The sequence below is a fragment of the Sebastes fasciatus genome, chromosome 12, assembly GCF_043250625.1.
Source record: "Sebastes fasciatus isolate fSebFas1 chromosome 12, fSebFas1.pri, whole genome shotgun sequence".
Classification (NCBI taxonomy): domain Eukaryota; kingdom Metazoa; phylum Chordata; class Actinopteri; order Perciformes; family Sebastidae; genus Sebastes; species Sebastes fasciatus.
Window position 1 is genome coordinate 14,200,752 of NC_133806.1, and position 26,212 is coordinate 14,226,963.

At 38.5% G+C, this 26,212-nt stretch overlaps 1 protein-coding gene and 3 non-coding genes across 6 annotated transcripts; all 4 read right to left on the bottom strand.

Annotated features, from left to right (window-relative positions):
* Positions 1-1,304: 1,304 nt before the first annotated feature.
* Positions 1,305-21,961, bottom strand: lpcat3 (lysophosphatidylcholine acyltransferase 3). Of its 3 annotated transcripts, none has more exons than XM_074653277.1 (13): positions 21,776-21,960; positions 17,791-17,898; positions 15,390-15,496; positions 14,765-14,858; positions 14,475-14,512; positions 10,660-10,838; positions 10,389-10,497; positions 10,214-10,300; positions 9,770-9,933; positions 6,789-6,936; positions 5,126-5,281; positions 2,578-2,721; positions 1,305-2,478 (listed from the first exon to the last, which is right to left on the bottom strand). In XM_074653277.1, exons 1-12 carry the CDS (start codon positions 21,858-21,860, stop codon positions 2,602-2,604), a joined length of 1,395 nt encoding a protein of 464 aa, XP_074509378.1. In that variant the 5' UTR covers positions 21,861-21,960; the 3' UTR covers positions 1,305-2,478; positions 2,578-2,601. The 3 variants fall into 3 exon arrangements, with proteins under 3 accessions (XP_074509378.1, XP_074509377.1, XP_074509379.1); XM_074653276.1 differs by having other exon boundaries at positions 2,348-2,478; positions 9,770-9,929; positions 10,210-10,300; positions 21,776-21,959; XM_074653278.1 differs by lacking the exons at positions 1,305-2,478; positions 2,578-2,721 and adding an exon at positions 2,874-2,912 and having other exon boundaries at positions 9,770-9,929; positions 10,210-10,300; positions 21,776-21,961.
* Positions 21,962-22,481: 520 nt separating this feature from the next.
* LOC141779900 (U7 small nuclear RNA) lies at positions 22,482-22,538 on the bottom strand. The gene has a single exon (XR_012596461.1). It is a non-coding gene; the product is annotated as a U7 small nuclear RNA (small nuclear RNA).
* A 1,036-nt stretch (positions 22,539-23,574) lies between these two features.
* LOC141779905 (U7 small nuclear RNA) lies at positions 23,575-23,631 on the bottom strand. Its single transcript, XR_012596467.1, has one exon. It is a non-coding gene; the product is annotated as a U7 small nuclear RNA (small nuclear RNA).
* A 1,719-nt stretch (positions 23,632-25,350) lies between these two features.
* LOC141779906 (U7 small nuclear RNA) lies at positions 25,351-25,407 on the bottom strand. Its single transcript, XR_012596468.1, has one exon. It is a non-coding gene; the product is annotated as a U7 small nuclear RNA (small nuclear RNA).
* Between the last annotated feature and the right edge of the window lie 805 nt (positions 25,408-26,212).

Consider the following 26,212-nt stretch of genomic DNA (forward strand, 5'->3'; position numbering starts at 1 on the left):
CCTCTTTTTATTCCCTCACTGCTCAAGCTTCCCTTCACCAGACTGCAAAATGACGTCATACCACCCCTTTTGCCCTGCCACATGAAGGCATGATGGGATACACACTTATACAAACAAGAAGTCCTTGCTTGAAATGCAGCATTTAATTAATGAACATTATAAAATTGTATTTGAAAATCACTCCCCCACCCTCCCCAACTAAAAAAATTTTTTAAAAAATCCATCCCATGTTTTCTTTTCCTTTCACTTTGTACATTTGGTAGGAATAAGGCAAAAAAGTAGCCTCTTGCCATGAAGGCATGATGAATGAATGAATGAGTGAATGAATGAAGGAATGAATGAATGAATGAAGGACTTTATTTCGAACATAAAAATAAATTAAAAAAAGATACATAATAATAACAAACAAAAGAAGTGTAATAGTGTCCAAAAAGGAGAAGTAAAACTTATATTTCCCTAAACCTCTTTCTCACTTCTCCTCTAATAACTCATATATCATAGCATGATAATATAATATAGTATAATATAATATAACATAATATAATATAATATAATATAATATAATATTACATTATATAATATAATATAATAACTATCCCAGATTTATTTACATCCAAAATTAAATATATGAACAGCATCCCAAGTTTATTTACTCCCCACATATCCATCCGGAGTTTAAAAAGTAGATATAAACCAACCCTTACCACAACTCTTCCTCAACCATATACCTCCCAAAAATATCTTTTTTTTGTATGTATATGCTTTTTAAAGTGATTTATATTTGTGCTCTGCTTCAACCCATCACCTAACCCATTCCACAAATCAACCCCCACAGACTGAAACACACATACTCTTCTTTGTTGTACGAACACAATGCTTTTTAAAATTCAATTTTAAAAATTAAATTATAACCCCCCTCCCCGTCACAAAACATTTTTTATTATATTGCCCAGAAGTGAATTATATGATGGGACACACACATACAAACAAGAAGTCCTTGCTTGAAATGCAGCATTTTAATGAACATTATAAAATTGTATTTGAAAATCACTCCTCCCTCCCCCCCCCGCCCCCCCCCAAAAAAAAAAAAATCCATCCCAAGTTTTCTTTTCCTTTGTACATTTGGTAGGAATAAGGCAAAAAAGTAGTCTCTTGAAATAGCAATTCACATCAATTAATAATCACCATGTCATGTATAAATATTACTAAAATCTGGGCTGTTGCTACAGTGAGGTTCGTCCTGTGTGGCGTCAGCGAGAGGACGGCGTTCCTCCAGCATGCCACGGATCAGACAATCCAGCCCCCCACCCCAACAAAATGTTTTAATCAAAACAAAATAAAAGAAGCATTCCCACAGTGGGATGAGATGCTTCTACTTCACACACACCTTTTTAAATACCACCTGCTGTTACAAACAGAAGCAGGTCATAAAGTGAAACACTTTTTTTGTTTCTTTTACTTCCAGTTCAAAAATGAGACCGTTCCTCCATTCAAAAACACTATTTATGGAGATTTAAAGTGAATATCAGATGAACCCAAACGATTTGACTGTTGTGAGTGTATGGTTGGGCAGTGTGCAAGTCTCCTTCTGAAATTATTCACTTTCACGCCTGTGCATTTCAGAGCTGAGGGCCGAGGGCTTGAATCACAGCAGACAGAGGAATGGAGTAGACCGAACAGAGGGAGAGGGAGGAAACATGGCAAGAAAGAAAACGGAGAACAATGCAAACTATTTCATGAAACTGTATCCCAAAGCTACAAAATGTTCTTTTTCATAAAAGCTGTTAAAACTCTATAAAATCAAGTCTTTTTTTCATCACAAATCAAATTAAAACCAAAACAAATGTACTGTAAAAACATTCATTAATACAAGGCCATTTTGAGTTGGGGATTAGTGTACAGTGTGTGATTTACAGTGCTTGTATAACCACTGGCAGCCATTTTCAAGAAACCCCCCCTCCCATGATTATTATTATTATAATAATTTGTCTTTTGCAGAAAGCATTTTTTTTTATTATTACATTAGAAAGTGCCACATACGCTGGCGCTGTGCTTAAACCTCCTGTGAAATCTTGCTGCTGCTGCTAAATGGGGGTGGCAGACATGAGAGAGAGAAATGAAACATAAAAGAAAAGACATCGGAGCCAATGGCAGACTCTGAACCCGTGACTGGTGAGTGCAATTCTGTGTCGACAGCATGTAAGTCTCTCAAGTTCTGCAAGTCCAACGTTTCTTTACAAAAAAAAAAACAGGAAATCGCCCCTGATTGGCTCACAATTACCCCATGTGGCACGATGGTCATTTCCTGTAAACATTTCTCCAAATGTTTATAAAAACACCCTTCCCATTTAAAACACAAAAATATATAGAAATTTATTTTTACATGGACATATATATTACTAAAGGCCTTAAAATATTTTCCATTCTGCTCCTTGAAAGTCACAGTTCCCTTCAGTGGATATTTAGCCTTAGACGGACCTGGAAGGAAACAGAAGAAAACAAAATGTTATTCACAGCTCGTCATTCGTCTCTAACAACATTTTATCTGAAACAAAAAGACAAAACATACTTGCTTACCATGCCGAGTCTTAGTACCAAGATTTAATCCTGCTTTGTTGGGCTCCGTTCTTTCCTAGGCACCAGCGCCTTACGGAGGTATGGCATGATTAAAAAGGCTGCGAGGAAGAATACGTGACCACAGAAGTAGATGGACGAATACACCTGAAAAACAAAAAGGTGACAAAACAGTCAAATTAGAATCCAGATTTAAACACATCCCAATGTTATGATGACACCTACTCTGTCTCTATCTCACCTGTCCACACCAGAGAGTTTCCTGCCTTTGTCGATCACCTGACCCTGCTGCTCTCCCTCAATCTCTTGTCAGGTCACAAATGTCCCTCAACGAGCCCCTGTGTATAAATACCAGACGCTTTCTCACTCCCAGTGGCCAGACCAGCTAAGTAGCTCACCTGACAGATCGTTCCTAACCATTTCTGTTCCAGGTCATGAAAATCTGTTATCCTCTTTTTCATGTTTAAGACTCTCTTCTTATTGCATTGAAAACACTCAGTCCCTTCATTCTTTTCAATGCAATGTCATCTGGCAAAGCACTGCGTCGTCCAGGTAAATGTTTGCATGTGAACATTCCTGGTAGGTTACTTTGTAACGTGAATGGCATATTTCTGTTGTTTACTGTATCTGGCAAAGTATTGTATTATAATATTATTACGCACAACATTATTGCATGTCTGTTGCTTTTCCTGAGGTTTCTCCCTTTTTCCCCATTAAAGCTGAAGTCGGTAACTTTGAGCAAATATGATAAAAGGCTATTTTTTTAAAACTGTCACTATCCTGACAGTAGTACATGAGACAGATTATCTGTGTAAAAAGTCATGTTCCTCTGGGTCCTCCGAATGGCATTTGCAAGATTTCACCGTGCCGGAACAAAAACAACCAATGAGAGCCGAGCAGTCTCTAAAGCAGCTGTCAGTCACTGCTCGCTAAACTCGTGAACTCCAATAAAACTGTCAAACTATGCAGCGCTGATCAGATATGAATCAATATTGTTACTGTAATGCCTATTTCTTTATCTCTTAGTTTAACAGTCGATCCAAAACCAAGCACCACCCACCGACCAGAGCGGACTTTCTCCTGTTACAGCTAAACAGTACACTACAAGATGTTTCTGAAAACATTTGAGGTGAGAAATAGGCATTACAGTAACAGAATACTGATTCATATTTGATCAGCGCTGCCTAGTTTGACAGTTTGATCGGAGTTTGTGAGTTTTGCGAGCAGTGATTGACAGCTACTGTAGAGACTCCTCGGCTGATTGGTTACCTTGGCGCTGTGAAATCTTGCAAATGCCATGAGGAGCACCGGAGGACACAGTGGAACATGATTTTTGTTCACTGATTATCTGTCTCATGCACTACTGTCAGGATATAGTGACCGCTTAATAAAGATAATGTTTTTATCATATTTGCTCAAAGTTACTGACTTCAGCTTTAAAAAGGCACAATGACTAGGATTTGTCGATTGCGGATATAAACGCAACATCCAAAGTTGGCCCTTCCTCACCGGCTCAACGAGAGTTACGGTGCCGGCCAGCAGGTGAAAGCCAATCCCAGATTCATTCGTTTCGCCTCACTATATTTGCGTTTTTTTCGGCACTGTGTCCGCCATTTTCATAACTTCCTCTTGGATGCCTGTTTACTGTCATCTGGTTGCTACGTTTTTATAGAGATTGAGGCTCAGAAACGTTCCAAACACAGCAAAATAATAAAAGAAAAGAGAAAATACAGGTAGAGGGCAGGGTCTCTGCAGATACACACACCACCACACACTTCTAGTGGGTTTTACGTGATGATTGAGAGGGATTGTTTTTGTATGAGTCTATACATTGTTTTTCTTTTTAGGAAAATCCTACACATTGTGCCTTTAAACATTTTTTGGGGACTTTTATCCTTATTGAAACGAGGGACCAAGGATAGACAGCGTTTTACGCTGTATGTATTGTAAAGCCCTGTGCCAAATTTGTGATTGTGTTATTGGGCTGTACAAATAAAACTGACTTGACTTGATCTGTCATGATGCAATATAAAATGATTGCCGGCCTGATAACTCTCCAGAGTTGTAAAGTACCCTCTCATAGTATTATAAACAGCTGTGCAGTGTTTTGATATCTGACTCTTGGCTCTATTACTCAAACCGGTCTTCCTGGGGCCTGTTTCACTAAAGCACTGCTTACAGTCACATTGCAAATGGTCACAAACTGCAGATTCCTAAAGGACTCTTGTATGCTCTTGCATAGGTAGCCAGAATGGTGTTTGTTTGGATTAATTACACGTTGTCAACAATGAGAGAGAAGATAACGATCTCATATTGCAAATCAAAGCTTGCATGTTGCAAATTTGGTGAGATGGGATTGTATTTCAACACCACTTGCTATTACTTTAACGTAGAGCTGTTTTCATTCTGAACACCTGGTAATTAAAACTGTGTTGTCTGCATTTGGGTTCTCTTCCCTGTTGTCTCAAACCTGGAATATGAGACCCGAAGGTTAACGTTAGAATAGAGAGCGACCATATTTATCCAATGATCTCGGAGAGTCGTGTGTTACCTTGAGCCATTTGTCATAGGTGAAGAGGCAGAATGGCACTAGGGGGTAGCCCATGAAGAGCCAGTGGATGAACTGCTGGACTACATAGATGAGGGGGTAGAGTGCGCTGTTGGCCAGCTTCGACAGCGAGGGACTGTCCCTCACTAGTGCCAGGGCCTGTCACACACACACACAGACACATATTCAATAATGGTTAGAGTAATACAATAAAACAACAGTTCTATAATAAACTAATGCCAAATAGTGACTGTAGTCAATATTTAATTACAAGTTCATTAAGCAGCGAGGTGCTTTTGATCAATGATATCCAATAACAAGAGACTGTCTCTTGTTAAAAAGTAAAACAATTGCTTTATATGACGCAGACAAAGCCCAAAGTTAGCTTTTATTGAGAAAATAAGCATAATACAAATGGTAAACAACACATTTACCACTACAGAAATAAATACCCCGATGGATTGAGCTTCCTGCACATAACTATCTTAAAGAGGACATACCATGCTCATTTCAGGTTCATACATGCATTTTGGGTTTCTACAAGAACATGTTTACATGCTTTAATGTTCAAAAACTAGGGCTGTCAATCGATTAAAATATTTAAATCGCAATCAATCTGCTCAAAATGTACCTTAAGAGGGAGATTTGTCAATTATTAAATATTCTTACCAACATGGTGGGCAAATATGTTTGCTTTATGCCAATATACGTATATATTTATTATTGGAAATCAATTAGCAACACAAAACAATGACAAATATTGTCCAGAAACCCTCACAGGTACTGCATTTAGCATTAAAAAATATGCTTTCATACTATTCATAACATGGTAAACTCAAGCAGGCAACAACAGCTGTCAGTGTGTCAGTGTGTTGACTTGACTATGACTTGCCCAAAACTGCATGTCCGTAAAGGGGAGACTCGTGGGTACCCATAGAACCCATTTTCATTCACATATTTTGAGGTCAGAGGTCAAGGGACCCCTTTGAAAATGGCCATGACAGTTTTTCCTCGCCAAAATTTAGCATAAGTTTGGAGCGTTATTTAGCCTCCTTCGCAACAAGCTACTATGACATTGTATCAATGGATTCCTTAGTTTCATATTATACCAGTATCTTCACTCTAGCTTTAAAACCGAGGCTGCTACAACCTCCGAAAGATCAATTCCATTAATGCGTTAAAGAAATTAGTGGAGTTAAAACTAATTTGCGTCAATGCGTTATCGCATTAACTTTGACAGCCCGATCAAAAACATATTATTTTGCTTATACTGTCCGTCTGAATAGACCTGTGTTAACTCTCTGTCTGAAAACCCTCTGTTTCAGCGCCTGTCTCTTGAAGACCCCCTCCCGAAAAAGCCCAGTCTGCTCTGAATGGCTTGTGAGAAAAATATGGTGCACCTTTGCAAAGGTAGTTGATATATTTAAATGAGCCTGCATGTGACATAGTAAGGGGAGCCAAATCTGAACAGTTTGTTGAATCATGTGTTTTCTGATCTAGGCAGCCCACAAAAACTGACTGGGTTGTCATATTTCACAGTTTGTAGGTTGGTAGGCACTCCAGATACCCAAATGTACGAGCACAAGCACTGAAACAGTGAGTTTTTCATGATATGTCCCCTTTAAGGCTACCCATCTCCACACCCTGCCCTGTATCTGTCATGTACCTGTCTCTCTACGGTGATAATGAAGAACTCCATGGAGAAGCACAGGATGTATCCAGAGTGAAGACCATGCCAAATAGTGAGAAAGACGAGTGTGGCCGTATGAGACAGGGCCTTATTACCCAGGAACTTCAACCGTTTGAAGACATGTCTTAAAAAAAGAAGAGAAAAAAATAAGTCAAGAGTTATGGATCGTTTCTTTTAGACTAAAAATCTGGATAAGGGAAGTCAGAGAAGCATAATGCAACAGCTATCACTGCCTACATGGTAAGCACTCACTCACCTGGAAGTTGTTGTTGCATAGCAACTGAGGTTATATTAAAACATTTCAACAACTTTACATCTTCTTCAAGGGTACTCATCAATTCAATGCTGGCCCAGTCTTTGTGTTACAGTATCTTAGAAAAGTGCTCACACAATGTGCTTTCAATAGGGTGCTTTTGTTTTCTTCCCGCACACCACTGACAAGCTGCAGTATAGAGCTGTAGAGAGCAGGGTCAGACAATAAGAACATGAAGTACTACTGCTTAAAAGCCTTGCTCGTGGCCTTTAAGGCATCAGTATGCTTCAAAACAAAGTGTTTGTTAGATCATTAACATCGTCCGCGCACGCGCACTCACACCTTTCTGACGTTCGAACTTTGGGGATAATTTTTGTGGCTTTCAGAAACCGAGAATCTGACGAGCACGTTCCTCTTAAAAAGGCGCAGAGGCGAGAAAGTATGCAGGATTTAAACTTCTCTCTCAAGCTTTTCACACAACTACTTCTGACAGTTTCGGTGTGTATAACTGACTCTTTGATTCAAGGTTTGCTTCTTTCCTCTCTCTAGGACAGCTGACTTTTCACCCTACCTTTGAATGTGGCCATTTGGAAGCTATAAACGGTATTTCAGACGGCACTTAATACAAACTAGCTTGTTTGAAGGATACTGACCCCTCGAGGAGCTTCTGCATATATCAAACACTGTCCTCATACTAATTAGTCATGCCTCTCTGATTCACACTGGTTTCTTCCCTACTGTATGCTGGATATATTGGACAGAACTAACAAAGTCCCAGAACAAACTGGAAACCTATCCAGCCCTAAACAGGCGGTACACCGTGGCAACCGATTTGACCACAGTTTCTGATATAAAACCGAAATAAGAAAAAAATATTCCCAGAGCTCCTCTATCTAAGAGACTAGGAGAGAGGGCCCCCGTCTCACAGCCCCTCTGTCTCACATCCCCCTGTCTCACGTCTCACAGCCCCCAGTCTCACGTCTCACAGCCCACAGCCCTCTGTCTCACGTCTCACATCCGCCTGTCTCACGTCTCACATCCCCCTGTCTCACAGCTCTCTGTCTCACATCTCACATCCCCCTGTCTCACGTCTCACAGCTCTCTGTCTCACGTCTCACAGCCCTCTGTCTCACGTCTCACAGCCCTCTGTCTCACGTCTCACATCCCCCTGTCTCACGTCTCACAGCCCCCAGTCTCACGTCTCACAGCCCACAGTCTCACGTCTCACATCCGCCTGTCTCACATCTCACATCCCCCTGTCTCACGTCTCACGTCTCACAGCCCTCTGTCTCACAGCCCCCAGTCTCACAGCCCTTTGTCTCACGTCTCACATCCCCCTGTCTCACGTCTCACAGCCCCCAGTCTCACGTCTCACAGCCCACAGCCCTCTGTCTCACATCCGCCTGTCTCACATCTCACATCCCCCTGTCTCACGTCTCACAGCCCTCTGTCTCACAGCCCCCAGTCTCACAGCCCTTTGTCTCACGTCTCACATCCCCCTGTCTTACGTCTCACAGCCCACAGCCCTCTGTCTCACGTCTCACATCCGCCTGTCTCACGTCTCACATCCACCTGTCTCACATCTCACATCCCTCGGTCTCACAGCCCTCTGTCTCACGTCTCACAGCCCTCTGTCTCACATCCACCTGTCTCACATCTCACAGCCCTCTGTCTCACATCCCCCTGTCTCACATCTCACAGCCCTCTGTCTCACATCCCCGTCTCACATCTCACAGCCCTCTGTCTCACATCCCCGTCTCACAGCCCCCCTCCCTCTGTCTCACATGACAAATAATTAATGTAATTTGCTGTATATATTTATATCTTTTGTCATTATTATCCAAAGCCCTTTTGTTTTCCCTGTCCTTTTGTACTGCTATTGTTTATTCTAATAATAAGTTTGTATTAACATGCTTTGGCAACATTGTATTGTATTTAGTCAGCGCAGCCAATAAAGCCACTTAAATTTAATTTAAATGCCTCACAAAAAGCATGCATGTTTATAATTCGCTTCTAGAGGAAGAAGGCTAAATAAACACAGTATCAAAGTTAACCCATTTAATACTAAACTGCTTACGAAGTGGCGCATATGTGACTATAAATAGACTGTTTCTTTGTGGGTCAAACAATGAGAGCATTTATCTAGCGAGGTCGGGCTTGAAAGTTCTTCATCATCCAGCGATACTGTAAGAAGTAAAGTTTGCTAATTAGTTACTTGTTGAGGGAATTTATATTTTGGAAAGATGTCACTCCTACTCCTCCTCCTCCTCATCATCCACTCTCTCATGAAGTAAGCTAAGTAAGCTTTTCGGTATCTAATGCAGTCAACTGAAATGGACCATGTAATAAACTGTATGTTCAATAAATTGCTTTGCTCACTGTGGTCAAATGATGTCACCAGCTCAAAATGGTTTATGCATGAGGCGCCTGCTGGAAAACTGCAAACTTTCAAACGCCGTTGGCTCCCTCCCTACGATGATGCCTCTGGTGTTAAAGCAAACTGTGAAGAGAGGCCTTGGCATGTGATGCTATGCTATTCCTCGTCTGTGAAGCATTGCCACACACGCAAACTGGATTGAACTGTAATCACCTCTACTTCCACCACTCTACACTGTTATCATCTAAGTAAATATTTAACTTTTACAACTGCGCTTTGAATGCAAGCTGGAGAGAGAGCTTCACAGATTTCCGGCTCGACACTGACCTGGCAGCCCAGGCGTTTGTGTTGATGTTGAAGGAAGAGATGGTTCCTCCGAAAAGTGGCGTGGTTTCAAAGAGCCACACCTTCATATTGGCACAGGCGTCCCACTTGTGCTCACCATCCACTACGCCATTATAGCCTAGTCCGGCTAATATACATACACCTTCCTGTAACACACAAAACATTTTCATTATGTAAAAATCACACCATGAAGCACAAGAACCTGACAAACTGGGACTATTCATTTGGGCTCATGCATGTCTGAGTGTATGCAAAGGTATGTAAAAGGTGGTGTTTGTTCTCTCTCACAGCAGGTATTAAGCTAGATGCTGTATTTAAATACATTTTTCATATAAATGAGGTTTAATTAGGAACCAAATCAGTCATCCGTTGCCACTTTTTCCCACACATTTCATGCACATACTTGCAGAACAAGAGGCTACTTACCGCTATAAGCCAACAGCTGACATATTTATACAAGATGATTTTAGCCCAAAGCAGAATATAAACACAGCGATACCAGAAGGGCTGAGCCTGTGGAAAGGAAATACATTTTAGACAGACTCGTCTTACATTGAAAAGCATACACGGTGATTATTTTTGAACATATTGCCATTCTCACCTCGTACTCATCTGTTAAGAAGTAGCTGTCCGAGTAATAGGGACTAAATATTGCATATATCACCAGGCAGAGAAAGCCCAGAGCAAACCTCTTCATAGCCGGTATAACACTGGAAGAGAAAGAAACAAGATGGCGATGGGAGATTGGAAGGTAATAATGTTAACTGCAGCGCTGTGACACTGCACAGTTGGCTTATTGTACGGAGATGTAATAAAGATAGTCTTTAGGCTCATTTTTTCTTTTCATCACTTGTCATTTTATTGCTTTTTACCTGTTCGGAGGCTTTGCAGGGCAGTCGGTGAGCTGCCCCGCCACCAGCCTCTGGTAGTTGCGCAGTGTAAACTGGGGCCCCACCAGGAAGCCTCCATAGAAGTAGGAGAAGCCACACACCTCCAGCAGGGAGGGCACACACGGCAGGGCTGAGCTCTTCTGCTCTGAACTCAGCTGGGACTGGAGTTTAAGGATATGAGAAGGAAAAGGTGATGACAAAAATAAGAGAGAAGAAGAGCGATATGAAAGAGGGATGAAGGTGGTGGAGGAAGAGAGCAGAGGATTCATTTTAAAAGCACGTTGATGCAGGATGTATCTAGTTACAAAGGACTATTTTAGAAACAATCTTGACTGAGCACACACTCAGTATCACTGCACTGAACACTCATTAACTGGCATTTAACTGCAGGCTGTAAACTTTGTATGGAAAAGTGTGTATATATTGTTTCAATGTTAACCAGATGAGAGCAGATTTGTGTTTTTTACAGAGATAAAACAGAATGAAAAACACTCATTAGAATAAAAATGAAATAAAGCAACAGAAGGGGCATTTAACAGCTGTCACAGATATACTAGCTGCACTAGAGAGGAAGCAAACATACTGTAGACAGACAAGCTGAGTGAAAGAATGGGAAAAGGAAAAGCTGCTCAACAGACAGAGTTATTGTAAGAAAATGAGCTTTAAACTGGTAAAGGCAGGCCAGGGACACAACAATGATTAACATGACTGGTGCAATCTGACGATACCGTTTATACTGTCATAGCTATCTCTTTAAAACCGTTAGTTGTATTCTGTCATTGTGGGTAATGTTGCATTTTTGTATCAATGTGATTAAAATGAATTTTGAGGAATCCAGGTATTAAAGGCAAAATTGGATTAGCCAAAAATAGTCACTCATACTTAGGACTGGGTATCGATAGTCTATATACCTTTAAGTTATCACCTGAAATAACCCAGTACCAAGTAGTATCGAAACTTCTTCAGTCAAATGATACCTGCATTTGATCCTTTTTGATCCAGAAAAAAATAACTATTTATATGGTGGTGGTGGAATTTTATGCAACTGAATGCTTAGATTTCACATGATGGGTATCAAATGAAGTACTCTATTGGTATCACTTTAAAGGGACTGTATGTAACTTTTTACTCGGATAAATTGTTTTTTATTGCAAATGAGGGAACAGGTTGTAACCTAACTTAAAAAAAATGAGACCTTCCGTGACTTTCTGGGTTTCGTCTATCAGCCTGTAGACTGCTTTTTATGTGAAGGACTCGAGACGGTGTCCCAGTGGATGTGACGTCATGCGCACTTGCGTGTGCCTATCCTGTACAGCACAGCTACAGGGAATAGTTAACAATAGCTAACGGTTGGTTAGAAATGGAGACGGCTAACGCAAACAGACGACACAGCACAACTCAGACTCCAACATAAACTCCACGGAAGCACAAAAACGAAAAGTTAAATCTAGTGAAGCCCGTCTTGCAAAACAGGAATGTGACCGAAGTCGGGAGAAAACTAGTGTTGTTGTGGGAGTGTGTGTGTGCACGTGGGAAGTGAGTGGTGAAGCAAGAGAGCGAGCGGCAATGAGCGGCGCCAAAACGAGCGAGCAGCGGAGCAGAAGAGAGTTAGTTTAGCTCTTAGAATATCAAGTGAATGTACAGTGGAAGTTACAGTTTGCGCAGAAATAAATGCTGCAGCTCCTCAAAACCAAACGAGGTTTCCCGTGTCTTGTTTCCCTGCAGCTGAGTGAAGTGCCGAGGCTTCGGAGCCAGTAACGTTATCTAATCTGACCAAAACTACGGTGTCTCCCCTGTGCCTTCTGACCCCGGTCGGGAGGCTGGAGCAGGAAAAGTTAACACTAGGATCAACATCGGCCGGGTCTTCAATTCATGGAGAGACTTTCGTTTGATGAGCTAACATTACTGCCAAGCATGTGAAATATATAGTGATATTGTGGTTTTAGCTGGCTAATGTTGCTAACGTTATTCAACATGATGCCTTTCAATCATGTTCAGTCTCGTGTGTGTTGCCTCACTGTTTGGACCGATGCTCGCTCGCTCGCGTCCAGGTAGTGCGAGCACAAGCGCGAGCAACAGGATGCTGACTTAACGGCCGCAGGTGTCACTGTTAACATGCAATTTCTGATTCTTACATTGAGTCCCTTTAAAAAGGTACTGGTATTGGTACTGGTATCATAATGTTTTAAATGATACCCAGCCCTACTCGTGCTTTATCTGGTTTCAAAAATGTACTGCATCATAATATATGCTGATGTTGCAATACATTATCAAATATACCGTGATGGACGATTTTATCCTCATCACCCGCCCCTCTGCTGGCATTTCTTTGCCCTTTGCTGTGTCCCGTTTTCCCTCTGTTCTACATCATCTCGTCTTTTCCTCCACAGAGCCTTTAATAGGCAAATAGAGTGCGCCTGAGCTGCTGACTGCAGCTACATATAAAGGAGAGAAAGCCGAGCAGAGGGTCAGACCAGCCCCTCACAAGCACAAAGCTCTTTTGGGAAGATCTGCATCCATCGGCCAAAGCCTTCACAATCTTCTGAGCTTTAAGTTAGTATTGTTTGCTTTGCAATACAGCATTATTCATCTTGTTATTATTGTTTTTTTATTTTATATATTAAGATGAGCATTTATGTGTATACATGATAAACATTAAAATCAGTATTTAAGTTATAGAAAGGGGTAGGACTTTATAAGTGTTTACTTCTGCCTACTCCTTTTCAAACTTACAATATTTATTTATTTATTTAGAAGTTGCTATATACATATACATATATATATATATATATATATATATATATATGTGTATTTACTGTTCATTTTATTGGTTATTCTTGTTTTGTTTTCTTATTGTTTGTTAAATGTTCGAAATCAGAACCGGCCCTAAAATGTATAACTTTTACTAATACTATTTTAATTCTATTATTACGAAATACACAACAACATACCTAGCCTATTAAATAGGCCCTATTTTCTGGGTTGCCCGCCGCATCACCCAAATAGCTAATAAATAGCTAGAGTTAACATCAGTTACTGCACTTTAAATCCATTGGGGAAAGTTGGACAGACTATTCAGGTGTTTGGGGAAAAACCTGTTTCCTTTCAGTGTGAGCCACATGGCTTAATCTCTAAGACATAGAGCTAAGCAGTTTCTGTGTGAGTGCATGAACACAATGATTGGTGGTGGAATTGGCGATGCAAGCAGCTAAAATCTTGCCTAGGGCACCAAATTGGTCAGGGCCGACTCTGTTCGAAATAAATCTAATCTAATCTAAGTAACTGGTGTCTAATAGGTTACGGAATCTGTTTGAGTCAACGTAACATATCTGCTCCCACACAATGTTGATTTATGGTAATAACTATGATTCCACGCCAACATAGCTATTCTTTATTATCCTACACACCTGTTTGAATGTATGTGTGTAGAGCTTAAATGGTTAGTTTCTCTATTGTATTACTTATTGGACAGAAAATGAATTGTCAACAATTTTGATAGTCGATTAAGTCTCGTTTCAATCAAAAATGCCCAAATTCTCTGGTACCAGCTTCTCACGTGTGAAGATTTGCTGTTTTTCTATGATAGTAAACTTAATATCTTTGAGTTTTGAACTGGTGGTCGGATAAAACAAACCAGAGTGTGCAGATATCACTCTTCTCGTATGGTCTTTGTTTGAGCCATTGTTCTTTTTGAGGACCAAACATTTAGTTGCAAAGAACACTCCAAGACAGACAACACCAACATATTGACGAATGGTCAAGCAGGCAAAAAGCAAGAGAGAGATCAACCAACTCACTGGTTCCTTCCCGCCGTCAAAGTAATCAAATGACAAACCTGTAATCAGAAAATGCAACTGGTGTCAGAAACTATGTTAGGGTGACTAATGCTGTCATGATGATCATTTGAATGAGCACTGTTAAGCATGCAAAGGCCATGTCAGCAGTTTATCAGTGTGTTAATCATTCACTAGAGTATAGGGGGAGATTGCAACAATGGCAACGAGGAAGATATCAAATGAAAAAACTTCTGCTTTTATGAAACAATTGGGTTTGTCAAGCAGTGCAAGGAGAGCTGCAGTCAACTCACCAACAAGTTTTAGTGTGAGGACACAATGCGGCATGGTCCACTTGATGTCATACTCCCCTGTCGCTGTGTAGTAATACCCTGCCAGCAGGTATACCTACAGGAGGAGAGAGGATTGAAAGACAAAGACATTCAGTAAGAATACCTCCGCATTATCCAACATCTCCAAGCAGATCTTTATCGCAGTTCCACGTGACAGAGAAAGAATGAAAATAGGAAACCGACAAAATAAATCACAGGAAGTATGCTGTTAAAAACAAAGTAAATCTAACGTAGGCACATTTCTGTGTAAAAACTTGGTTTCATTACTGTATTTCTAAAAGGGTGAGCAATAAATGCAAATGATTGCAAAAATAAAGGCTGCCCACGGGAAGCATGTGACTACATCATAAGATTATTGGTTAGAAGTGGGCCTCTTAATACAAGGGACAAACTGTGTGTATGCAATAAAAATGCAATTAAAGGGAACCACAGAATGCAGATGCAGAAATCAGACAAAGTGGTGGGCAGTACCTGAGCCACTGCAGTAAAAGCCTGACAGTGGACAAAAGGGAGCTAATGCTATAAAGTAAGCCTGGACGTATGGAAAGGGGAGAAAAAAAGAAAATGAAACACCGGGACAACTCACCATTTGAAAGGTAAAGCTGCTCAGGACAGTTGTTACTGTCCTTCCCATGAGCCTCAGCATCAGGAATTGGACAAGGACACATACTGCAGAGTGATAGATCTGAGAGCCTGGGAAAGAGACGGACAGGGTGGGGGGGGATGGGGATGATGGTGAGTGCAGTCAAGTGTGACCTGTAGAACTGGACATGAAAACAGCATTTTTTTCCCTCCACAATTTCAGAGATGGAGAAAGAACAACAAGGCAAATCCACGATATACATCCGTTTCAAAGAGGGGTTGGGAGGAAAAGTATTCCACAAGGAGAAAGATAAAGCAACAGACCTGCTGTAAAATCCAAGTGCAGCGACAACAGAATAAAGAAAAGAGAAAGAGATCGATGTTAGCCGTTTGTGTTTACTCCAGCATGCCACTCTCATCCATGAGGATGCTTCATCCATCCATCCTTTCATCCCCTCTGGAGGAGCACCTCTTACCATTGTTGTCACTTTGGGCATTTAGAAATATAAATTTACTCTACTTTCTGAGTTACAATTTTGATAATCAATGTCATTTTTAAGCAAAACTAAGCCAACAAAATCTGTGGTTTCAGCTTCTCAAATGAGAATATCTGCTGGTTTTCTAAGTCCTTTATGACGGTAAATTGACTTAGGGCCGCAACTAAGTCAATTTACCATCATATGTGGCAAAAGAAAGCATCAGATATTCACATTTGAGAAGCTGGAACGAGCAAATGTTCCGTATTTTTGCTTGGAAAATGACTAAAACAATTAATCAATTATCAGAATAGTTGTAAAGTTAATGTTCAGTTGATCAAATTACATTGCTTAAACTTTGCAGCTAATCTTTGGACTGCTAGTTGGATATAAAAAACACTGCAAAATATATATATATATATATATATATATATATATATATATACATATATACATATATACACATACATACATTCTTTTTTTATGTTTTACATACAACTTGAGAAATGAATCAGTAGACTAATTGTTACTTTCAGCCCTCTATTAACTCAATGTACTGTATATTAAGCTGCATATCAAAAGAGTCTGGGCCAGATGCATGAGGATAACATTTGCATTTAGAGTTGTCAAACCTGCTGATGGAGTCTGTTAAAGAGCACCACATTTGCTTCCTCATCAGCCCAGAAATGACTCAACAATAGTGGATGATTCATCCACATCACTAATCCATTTTGTTCCAAACTAAATGAGGCAAAAGTCCTTTCTGTCCAGCGTTTCTTCTGGATGTTACATTAAATCTGTAATTCAAAGATGAATTTATGGTTTATAGGAAGTTAAATTAAAAAGGTACCCTGTGTATTACAGTCATATAACGTTGGCAGTAATGTCTAAGCCTACGGCGTCTCACAACTCTTCCTAACATACAGCGACCGGGCAAATTCAGGAGAAATTGTCCAGATATACTACGAGCAATGTCACTCTCTATTCCATAGAGAGAGTGATATTGATTAACTGTCAGTTACTGGCAGCATCAATTTTGACCAGTGAAAATAGGTTGGCGGTGCATGAAACTTTGCATAAATAGAGCCAGGGGGGGGCAGTTTTACAAACAAGCTTGGCCTGTTTGCTGTCGCATGGAGCAGGTTAGGACATCCTCATTGAGAGAAACTGAAACAATCTGATGTCCGCTCGTTCCTAACTGGACAGTTTTTCGCGCTCCATTCACCAGAGTTTGCTCGATTGCTGTAGGTTAGGAAGAGGTGTAACATGTTGGACCTTTATCCAATCAAAATCAAGCATTGTGTACTTTAAATGCAATCAAAGAGATCTGACATCTTCTTCTTAATCCTCTTGGCCCCCTTGGGAGCATAGGGCATCCACCATGGATCTCCACCAAATCTGACATCTAGTCCTTCATTTCAAATGTAAGAACGTGTGTGAAGCGTTTAAGAGCGCCGCGTAGGTTCACCGCTTGTTGGTGGACCACTGCGCTAAAAAAAAGTCTTTGTTTGTTGTTTGAATTGGATCTGTAAGTACACTGATAAGAGGGAATGCATTTCTTACAATATTTTAGGTCAACAAAAACATAGGCTAAACTGAGATTGAAAGGAAGTTCATGTGAAAAAGTTCACTAGCCTATTACGTCATCCAAAGCTGGATGCCTTTCAACTTCAAAACTCATTCTGGCGCTGCTGTTAGTGGCAAAAACAAATGTTTTAAAAAGGAAAAAAATTGCATTCAACATGATATCAAGGACACAATTTTGGTAAGTTACAGTGAATTTAAAACAGAACTTTTGTGCGTTTACAGGAAATCTCAACAGGGCAGCTTTAAAGACCTGACACACATATTAACAAACTCAAGGAATAGGAACTTGCCAAAAGATTACTTAAAACTAAGGCATTACAACTAATGCTCCCTTCATCTCACCAAAGTTGAATGCTGCTAGAGCCAGTCCAGAGAACGTGTGGAACAGGTGTATAACTGTGGCAGGCTGGTAGAACAAGAACCGCCGGTACACCAGAGCACAGGGATAACCTGCAGGAGAGAGGAAAACATGTTATTGGAGCTACAGCAGGTGCCTACATACCTGTTAAATGAGCCACAACACTGACCTTGTGGTATAATAAACACATGGTGCGCACACACACAGCAGCACATTAGTATCATTGGTATGTTTGTGTGGTGTGTGTTGCTGCAAATCTGGCATGTCAAGGAGAAAGATAACTGCCTTGTAGGACTATAAAGGACAAACACTCACCAGTGATCATGGTCAAATGTCTTTCCACTTCCAACCAGTTCAGTCGTTCTCGTTCACATTTTGACTTTGATTGTTACGTAATTATTGAACTAACTGTAAACACCTTCTTCAAATTCTTCTTGTAATTTTCTATATTCTTCTTATTGTCAACAAATCTTAATAAATTGATCTCACTAACAAGTGTTGTTGGTGTAGCCAAAGCCTGATATAGCTTGTTCCTCTTTGCCATACACCTCCATTGTCGTCCAAACACTAAACACACCGTTGCACTGGCAGACATGTTCCTTCATGAGGATGAAAAGGGGCACTGTGGTTTATTTTGAGTCAACGCAACATGCACCACCGTGCTGCCATAAATATTCACTGGTGCATATTAACACTAGTGTATTAATATTCGTCTGGAAATGCACTACATGCTCCCGTTTGAGTAATGCTTGCTTGCAGTGCCCTGCTGTTTTAGGAGTCTTCTTTTTAAGAAATTAAAAGGCAACACTGTACAGACGCTTGCTTATTTATTTTGTATTTATTTTTAGTGATCAGTGGATCCTTGAGCATCGTCTATTATCTGTGTTTGTAAAATGCCCTGTCTTTTTACCGCAAACCAAATGTACCTATGGTACCAATAGCCTGAACTATATATTTCTGATGTGTTTTGAGTGTCACAGACAAGAACATGGAAATCTTGAGAGACAGATTAACACATTGTTTTTTCCCATATACCCTTTTGAAAACTTTTGCAATCTAATAAATCAAGTATGGAGCCACTGTAGGTTATTAATCATCTGAGTGTACTTATGCAGAGTCTTGCAAGCCACACAGTCCATTACCATGTAGTAGCTCATGCAAAGCAGTCTGCTGACCACAGATCACAAATCATATCAGCCTATGTATAGCAGAGGAAACGCTGATAAAACCTCCTGTTATTTCAGGCTCTGCTCTTGTAGTGCAAGGTGGTTACTATATGGTTACAATATTATGCAAGAGATATTAAGCAACACTGGGTGAAGGAGCACGCAACAGGCTGACTGAAGGGTTTTCAGGCATTAGCCAACCAAAGTCTGACCTGAAAGGCCACGTTCAGTCTATTGTATTGTCGGTGTCACAGAGGCGACACAGAGAGAAACAGACGTGTCCATGTGTCAGACCAAAGTTCAGCGAGGACAACATGGAGGACGCCCTCCCCCACCCCCACCCCATCCACACAAACACCACATGACAGTCAGACCCTGTAGTCTAAGGGTGTTTTCACATATAGTCCTTTTTAAACAAACCAAACTCAGTCCTCTTAAAGTGGACCAAAAAGTGGACCAACAGAAAAGGATTTTTTTTGTTTATTGTTAGTTAATTTGAAAGAGGACTCAGTTCTGTTTCTGGTCCACTTCAGCTCTAATGGGGCCTCAGTCCTCTTTCTGTTCACACTATAGTTGATGAAGTTGAAGTTTGTTTTTTTAATGATTTTATTTCAGCTACTTTAACAAATGTAATCAATTTAAACAGTCACTGAAATGCTGTTAAAACACATTCACTATTCACAGCCTATTTTAAAAATATATTATTATGTTCCATCAGTGCGACCAGTCACAGAAGTAGACGAGCTGCACTAAAACATAGATCCTAAATTAAAACAAACATTAATAATGATAAGCAAATTGTGGCCACACATATTTATACCCCTCAGAGCCCCCTCTACTCAACTGAGTGGGAAAAAATGGAGGGTAGGGGGGACATATTTTGGCAGCCTGTGCTGCTCATTCTACTTGTCAAAGCATGTCCCTCCCCCATCAACACATTGGGGACTATTATTTTCACCAGCCTCATACAATTATGCTAATCCTGCAGCCAAACAAAACAATGTTATTTTTGGTAATCTGCATTTTAACTGTCCAGCTAACTTGACCTACTTGTCTAGTTTGTTAGTTAAACCAACACTTTAAAGGAGGGGAAGATTCCCAACAGTTGACACCATTTGACACGACACCCAAACTAGCCATTACACCAGATCACTATCATGTCAGATATTACAGCCACTAAGTTAGCTAGTTGGTGATGTTTTTTTTATATATATATATATATATATATATATATATATATATATATATATATATATATATATATATATATATATATATATATATATATATATATATATATATATATATATATATATATATATATATATATATATATATATATACACATACATACACATACATACACACTCACCGGCCACTTTATTAGGTCCAAGGTGTACCTAATAAAGTGGCCGGTGCTAGTACCGGGTGGTCTTCTGCTGCTGTAGCCCATCTGCTTCAAGGTTGGACGTGTTGTGCGATCAGAGATGGTATTCTGCAGACCTTGGTTGTAACGAGTGGTTATTTGATTTACTGTTGCCTTTCTATCATCTCGAACCACTCTGCCCATTCTCCTCTGACCTCTGACATCAACAAGGCATTTCAGTCCACACAACTCAGTCTCTGTAAACCCTAGAGATGGTTGTGCGTGAAAATCCCAGTAGATCAGCAGTTTTTGAAATACTCAGACCAGCCCGTCTGGCACAACAACCATGCCACGTTCAAAGTCACTTAAATCCCCTTTCTTCCCCATTCTGATGCTCGGTTTGAACTTCAGCAAGTCGTCTTCACCACGTCTAGATGCCTAAATGCATTGAGTTGCTGCCATGTGATTGGCTGATTAGTTATTTGTGTTAACAAGCAATTGAACAGGTGTGCCTAATAAAGTGGCCGGTGAGTGTGTGAGTGTGTGTATATATATATATATATATATATATATATATATATATACATATATATTCTACAGACACAATATGTAGGGGTTGTATTTTAATTTTAAGCTTTTTGGTTTTGGCATTTATATATTTTATGGGTATTGTTCTCATAGCTAATGGTTGTACTTGTGGGGCTGACAGGTAAGGCTATCTGTAGCAGAGAACACCCAGAGAACACCCAGAATGATATATATATATATTTCTTGAAATATATATATATATATATATATATATTTAAATTTGATAAATGCCAAAACCAAAAAGCTTAAAATTAAAATAATTTTATATATATATATATATATATATATATATATATATATATATATATGTGTTCTCTGGGTGTATATTATATATATATATATATATATATTCTACATAGACACATTATTTAGGGGTTATTATTTTAATTTTAAGCTTTTTGGTTTTGGCATTTATCAAATATATAAATACATACATACATATATATATATATACTATATTTGACACGAAACCCAAACTAGCCTTTACACCAGATGATCCCCATCATGTCAGAGATTACAGCCACTAAGTTAGCTAGTTGCTGATGTTTTGAAGGAAACACAGTGTACTTTTGAGGGTGTGTGTGATTTATTCCCAGGTTTTTCTGGACACACATGTCTGGTGAGTGTTTAGTCATGGTAAACATGCAGCTAGCTGGTTAAGTTAGTAGAGTAAATACAGCTGGTTTGCAGCCTGTAGCTTGATGTGTCAGATGTAACCTGACTGAGCGGTGGGGCTGCTAGCATTGAGTGTTAACAGTTCACAGTTACACACAGAGCTCTTTAAACATGTCACCGGGATGGGTGCCGTTTACTGCTATGTAACCAGAACAACAGAGGTAATAAACTCACCGATCAGTATGGATAAGAGGAGTCGCACCGCTGGCTCCGGGGATCCTAAGGACTCCGACAGATTCTCCAGCAAGGGAGCCGCCATCTTTCTTGTGGGCGGAAACGTCTCTCCGCGACGCTTCAGTGAACTCTACTGACTCACTACACGGCAGACACAGACACATCTACACACACTGACACACTCACTGTGCTTTATAGAGGCCTCAACCTCCTCACCAAGTTAGTGGGATTCTCCTCCTACTTCTCCTCCTCCTACTCCTCCTCCTGCCCACATTTAGCACACTTTTATGGGTATTCTTTTCATAGCTAGTGGTTGTACTTGTGGGGCTGACAGGTAAGGCTATCTGTAGCAGAGAACACCCAGAGAACATATATATAAATATATATTATATAGGGGTTATTATTAAGCTTTTTGGTTTTGGCATTTATCAAATAAAATATATATTTTTAATATATATTTATTATTTGAATTTTAAGCTTTTTGGTTTTGGCATTTATCAAATAAAATATATTTTTTTAATATATATATATTCTGTGTAGGGGTTATTATTCTAATTTTAAGCTTTTTGGTTTTGGCATTTATCAACAAAAAAATATATATATATATATATATGTATATTCTACATAGACACATTGTGTAGGGGTTATTATTATTTTTATTTTTTTTTATAAAATTTAGTGATTGTATTTATTTTCAACAAGGTATGTGGGCTTCTCGTTATGAGAAACCTGCTAGAGAAATTTCTAAAGAGCAAATAGATTCCTGTCGGTTAAGCTGTAGTATTACAGTATCTATACACTGAATACATACCCTACTGTTATGGTGTCAACTTTATAGCCAGTTAAAACGAACACAGTAACAACAATAACAGTGAATATATATATATATATATATATATATATATATATATATATATATATATATATATATATATATATATTCTACATAGACACATTGTGTAAGGGTTATTATTTTAATTTTAAGCTTTTTGGTTTTGGCATTTATCAAATTTAAAAAAAAAAAATATATATATATATATATATATACATATATTGTACATAGACACATTGTGTAGGGGTTATTATTAAGCTTTTTGGTTTTGGCATTTATCAAATAAAATATATATTTTTAATATATATTTATTATTTGAATTTTAAGCTTTTTGGTTTTGGCATTTATTAAATAAAATATATATTTTTAATATATATATATATATATATATATATATATTCTGTGTAGGGGTTATTATTTTAATTTTAAACTTTTTGGTTTTGGCATTTATCAAATTAAAAAAAAAAATATATATATATATATATATATATATATATATATATATAGGTATTGTTCTCATAGCTAATGGTTGTACTTGTGGGGCTGACAGGTAGGCTATCAGTAGCAGAACAACCCAGAATGATATAAAGTGTAGCAAACCAGTTAACTAGTTAGCGCATGATAGTGTGTGAAGATTAACCTTCATACTAGTGTCAGGCTGCCCCCTGGTGGAGACTGACAGGAACTACAGACATTACATATAAAAAATACCTTCAATAGTCTAATAATGATTTGTCTTATATGATTTACCAAAAAAAGTTCAGTTACCCAGTTAAACATTATTGAAATGCTATTCTTATCGACAAACCCTTAATATGCAAATATTTAATTATTATTATAATATTTTATTTTATTTATAATTACATTTAAAAAATAAAATAATAATCCCTACAAAATTGTGTAGGGGTTATTATTATTATTTTTTTTAAATAAAAATTAGTGATTGTATTTATTTTCAACAAGGTGTGTGGGCTTCTCGTTATGAGAAACCTGCTAGAGAAATTTCTAAAGAGCAAATAGATTCCTGTCGGTTTAGCTGAAGTATGACAGTATATGTACACTGAATACATACCCTACTGTTATGGTGTCATGTTGTAGCCACTTAAAACTAACATAATAACAACAATAACCGTAAAAGTCCAGTGTATATTTATGATAAACATCACCTAAACTAACTAACTAACTAACTATATATATATATATATATATATATATACTACATAGACATGTTGTGTAGGGGTTATTAATTTAATTTTAAGCTTTTTGGTTTTGGCATTTATCAAATAAAAAAAAAATATATATATATATATATATATATATATATATATATATTTATATATATATTCTACATAGACACATTGTGTAAGGGTTATTATTTTAATTTTAAGCTTTCTGGTTTTGGCATTTATCAAGTAAAATATATATTTTTAATAGTTCTTGAAAGAAAGAAAAAAAAACGTTGACCCTAACCCTGAACTACTTATACTCCACTACATTTCAAGAGGGCATATTGTTGACTACTCTTTACTCCTTTACATTTATATAACTGCTATGATTGTTTTGTTATGTAGTGATGTTATGTGCTGTGCCGAGGCTTCAGAGCGTGTGTAGAGTGATCCAGGGAGCTTTACGCGTTGTATCGAGACTTGTATCGTTTTGACCAATGACGTCATTGATGACGTCCGAAGCCTCGCTGCACGGCCATACCGCTGACTGGTTCAGGAGGTGGTTCAGATCTTCACTGGTTGAACCAATGCCACTTTCCAGAAGTGACACAGAACACTAATATTACCCCTCCTGCCATTATTTTATTATATTACAGTACACGTCAATACAATTATTGACCAAAGGATTGGTTTACACACATAAGATGCATTACTCACAAAACAATTACAGTTTATTATACATGTGTGTTATATACTCATAATATACTTACTAGAAAATAGACATTATATTATATATTATATAGATATAAATGGATTACATGGTAATATATATTTTTTTCATTGTTTATAGTCATTCCCAGCCACAGTCTTTCACAGCCTTCACAGCCTTTACTGACGCAAAATACAGTATATCACAGATCTGTGGTCCCAGTAGACCACTTACACTTACACACCAAAAACTGACAATAACCTGATATTTTCAGCTGGAATTTCATTCATTCATTCATTCTCATTGTGCAATATCGTTTTCCACCTGTGCATTTTTTTGTTAATAGTCTGCTCCTATTTTTATACTTCCTTCTATTTAAATGCTTCATATTTTGTTACACTTTGTTTAGCTCTTTTTTTAACTGTGTTAGCTGATGCATCTTGTTTTTTTGCACTATCCCCTTTGCTGCTGTACACTGCAAATTTCCCCACTGCGGGACTAATAAAGGAATATCTTATCTTATCTTATCACATGGTTAAGATCATATCTGCCTGTTTTACACTCTTTGGCCACCAGGTGGTTTCGTGCACATGAAGCCTCGAGAAATGAACCTTTTTCCCAACCAATTTGCTGGAAAGCTTCAATGCTTCATGGAGCTTCAGCTCGCCATCACTAGTTTTTTGCAGGTAAAGATTTTATATTGAAGGCATACTATCGACTCCTAAATTATAATGCTATAGACTAAAAACTCCTACAAAATAACAAACTTCAAATGAGCTACTAGAAACTCATCAGCTCTAGATAATAATCATTTTAAATGCCATTAAAGCAGATATATTAGAGATTGTTTTTCTTTTCAACAAGTTGTGTGGGCTTCTCGTTATGAGAAACCTGCTAGAGAAATTTCTAAAGAGCAAATAGATTCCTGTCTGTTTAGCTGTACTATTACAGTATCTATACACTGAATACATACCCTACTGTTATGGTGTCAAGTTTATACCCAGTTAAAACGAACACAGTAACAACAATAACAGTGAAAGTCGAGTGTATATTCATGACAAACTTCACCAAAACTAATCAAAATTCAACTTTATGCGTGTAAGAATAATATGTTTACCGCAGTGCATGCTGGGTATGCGAAACACGGCTGAATATCCTCCAATCAGAGAGCTTCAAACTAGGCCAGGAAGCACAAAGGGGGCGGGACTTATGACGTATCAGCCATTATTGGCTGATACGACCCCCACCCCGAAAATATGAAAATTTTTATATTTTTGCAACATTTCTTATTTTAATCAGATTGGGTTCTCATGGTATGGAGTTCAAATTTGCAGAAGTAAACAGTCCAGAAATGCATTAGGCTCTGCTGGAAAATGTGTACGGATCCTTCTAAAATACTCAATTACAAGTAAAAGTCCTGAATTCAAATTGTAAAAGTGCAGTATTATCAGCAAAATGTACTTAAAAGTATCAAAAGTACTCATTAATCATAATGGCTCCTTTCACAGTGATTATAATCTAATTATATCATACTGATTTTATCACTAACGAATACATGTAAGAGCATTTTAATGTTGTAGTTTGTCAAAGTGGAGCCAATTTTAGATCATTTTTATACTACTGGGGAGATGGGTGGTAAAGTATTGCGCATGTATAGGCTACTAGTAACTGTAAGTGCCAAATAAACATAGTGGAGTAAAACGTACAATATTGAATACTGAAATGAAATA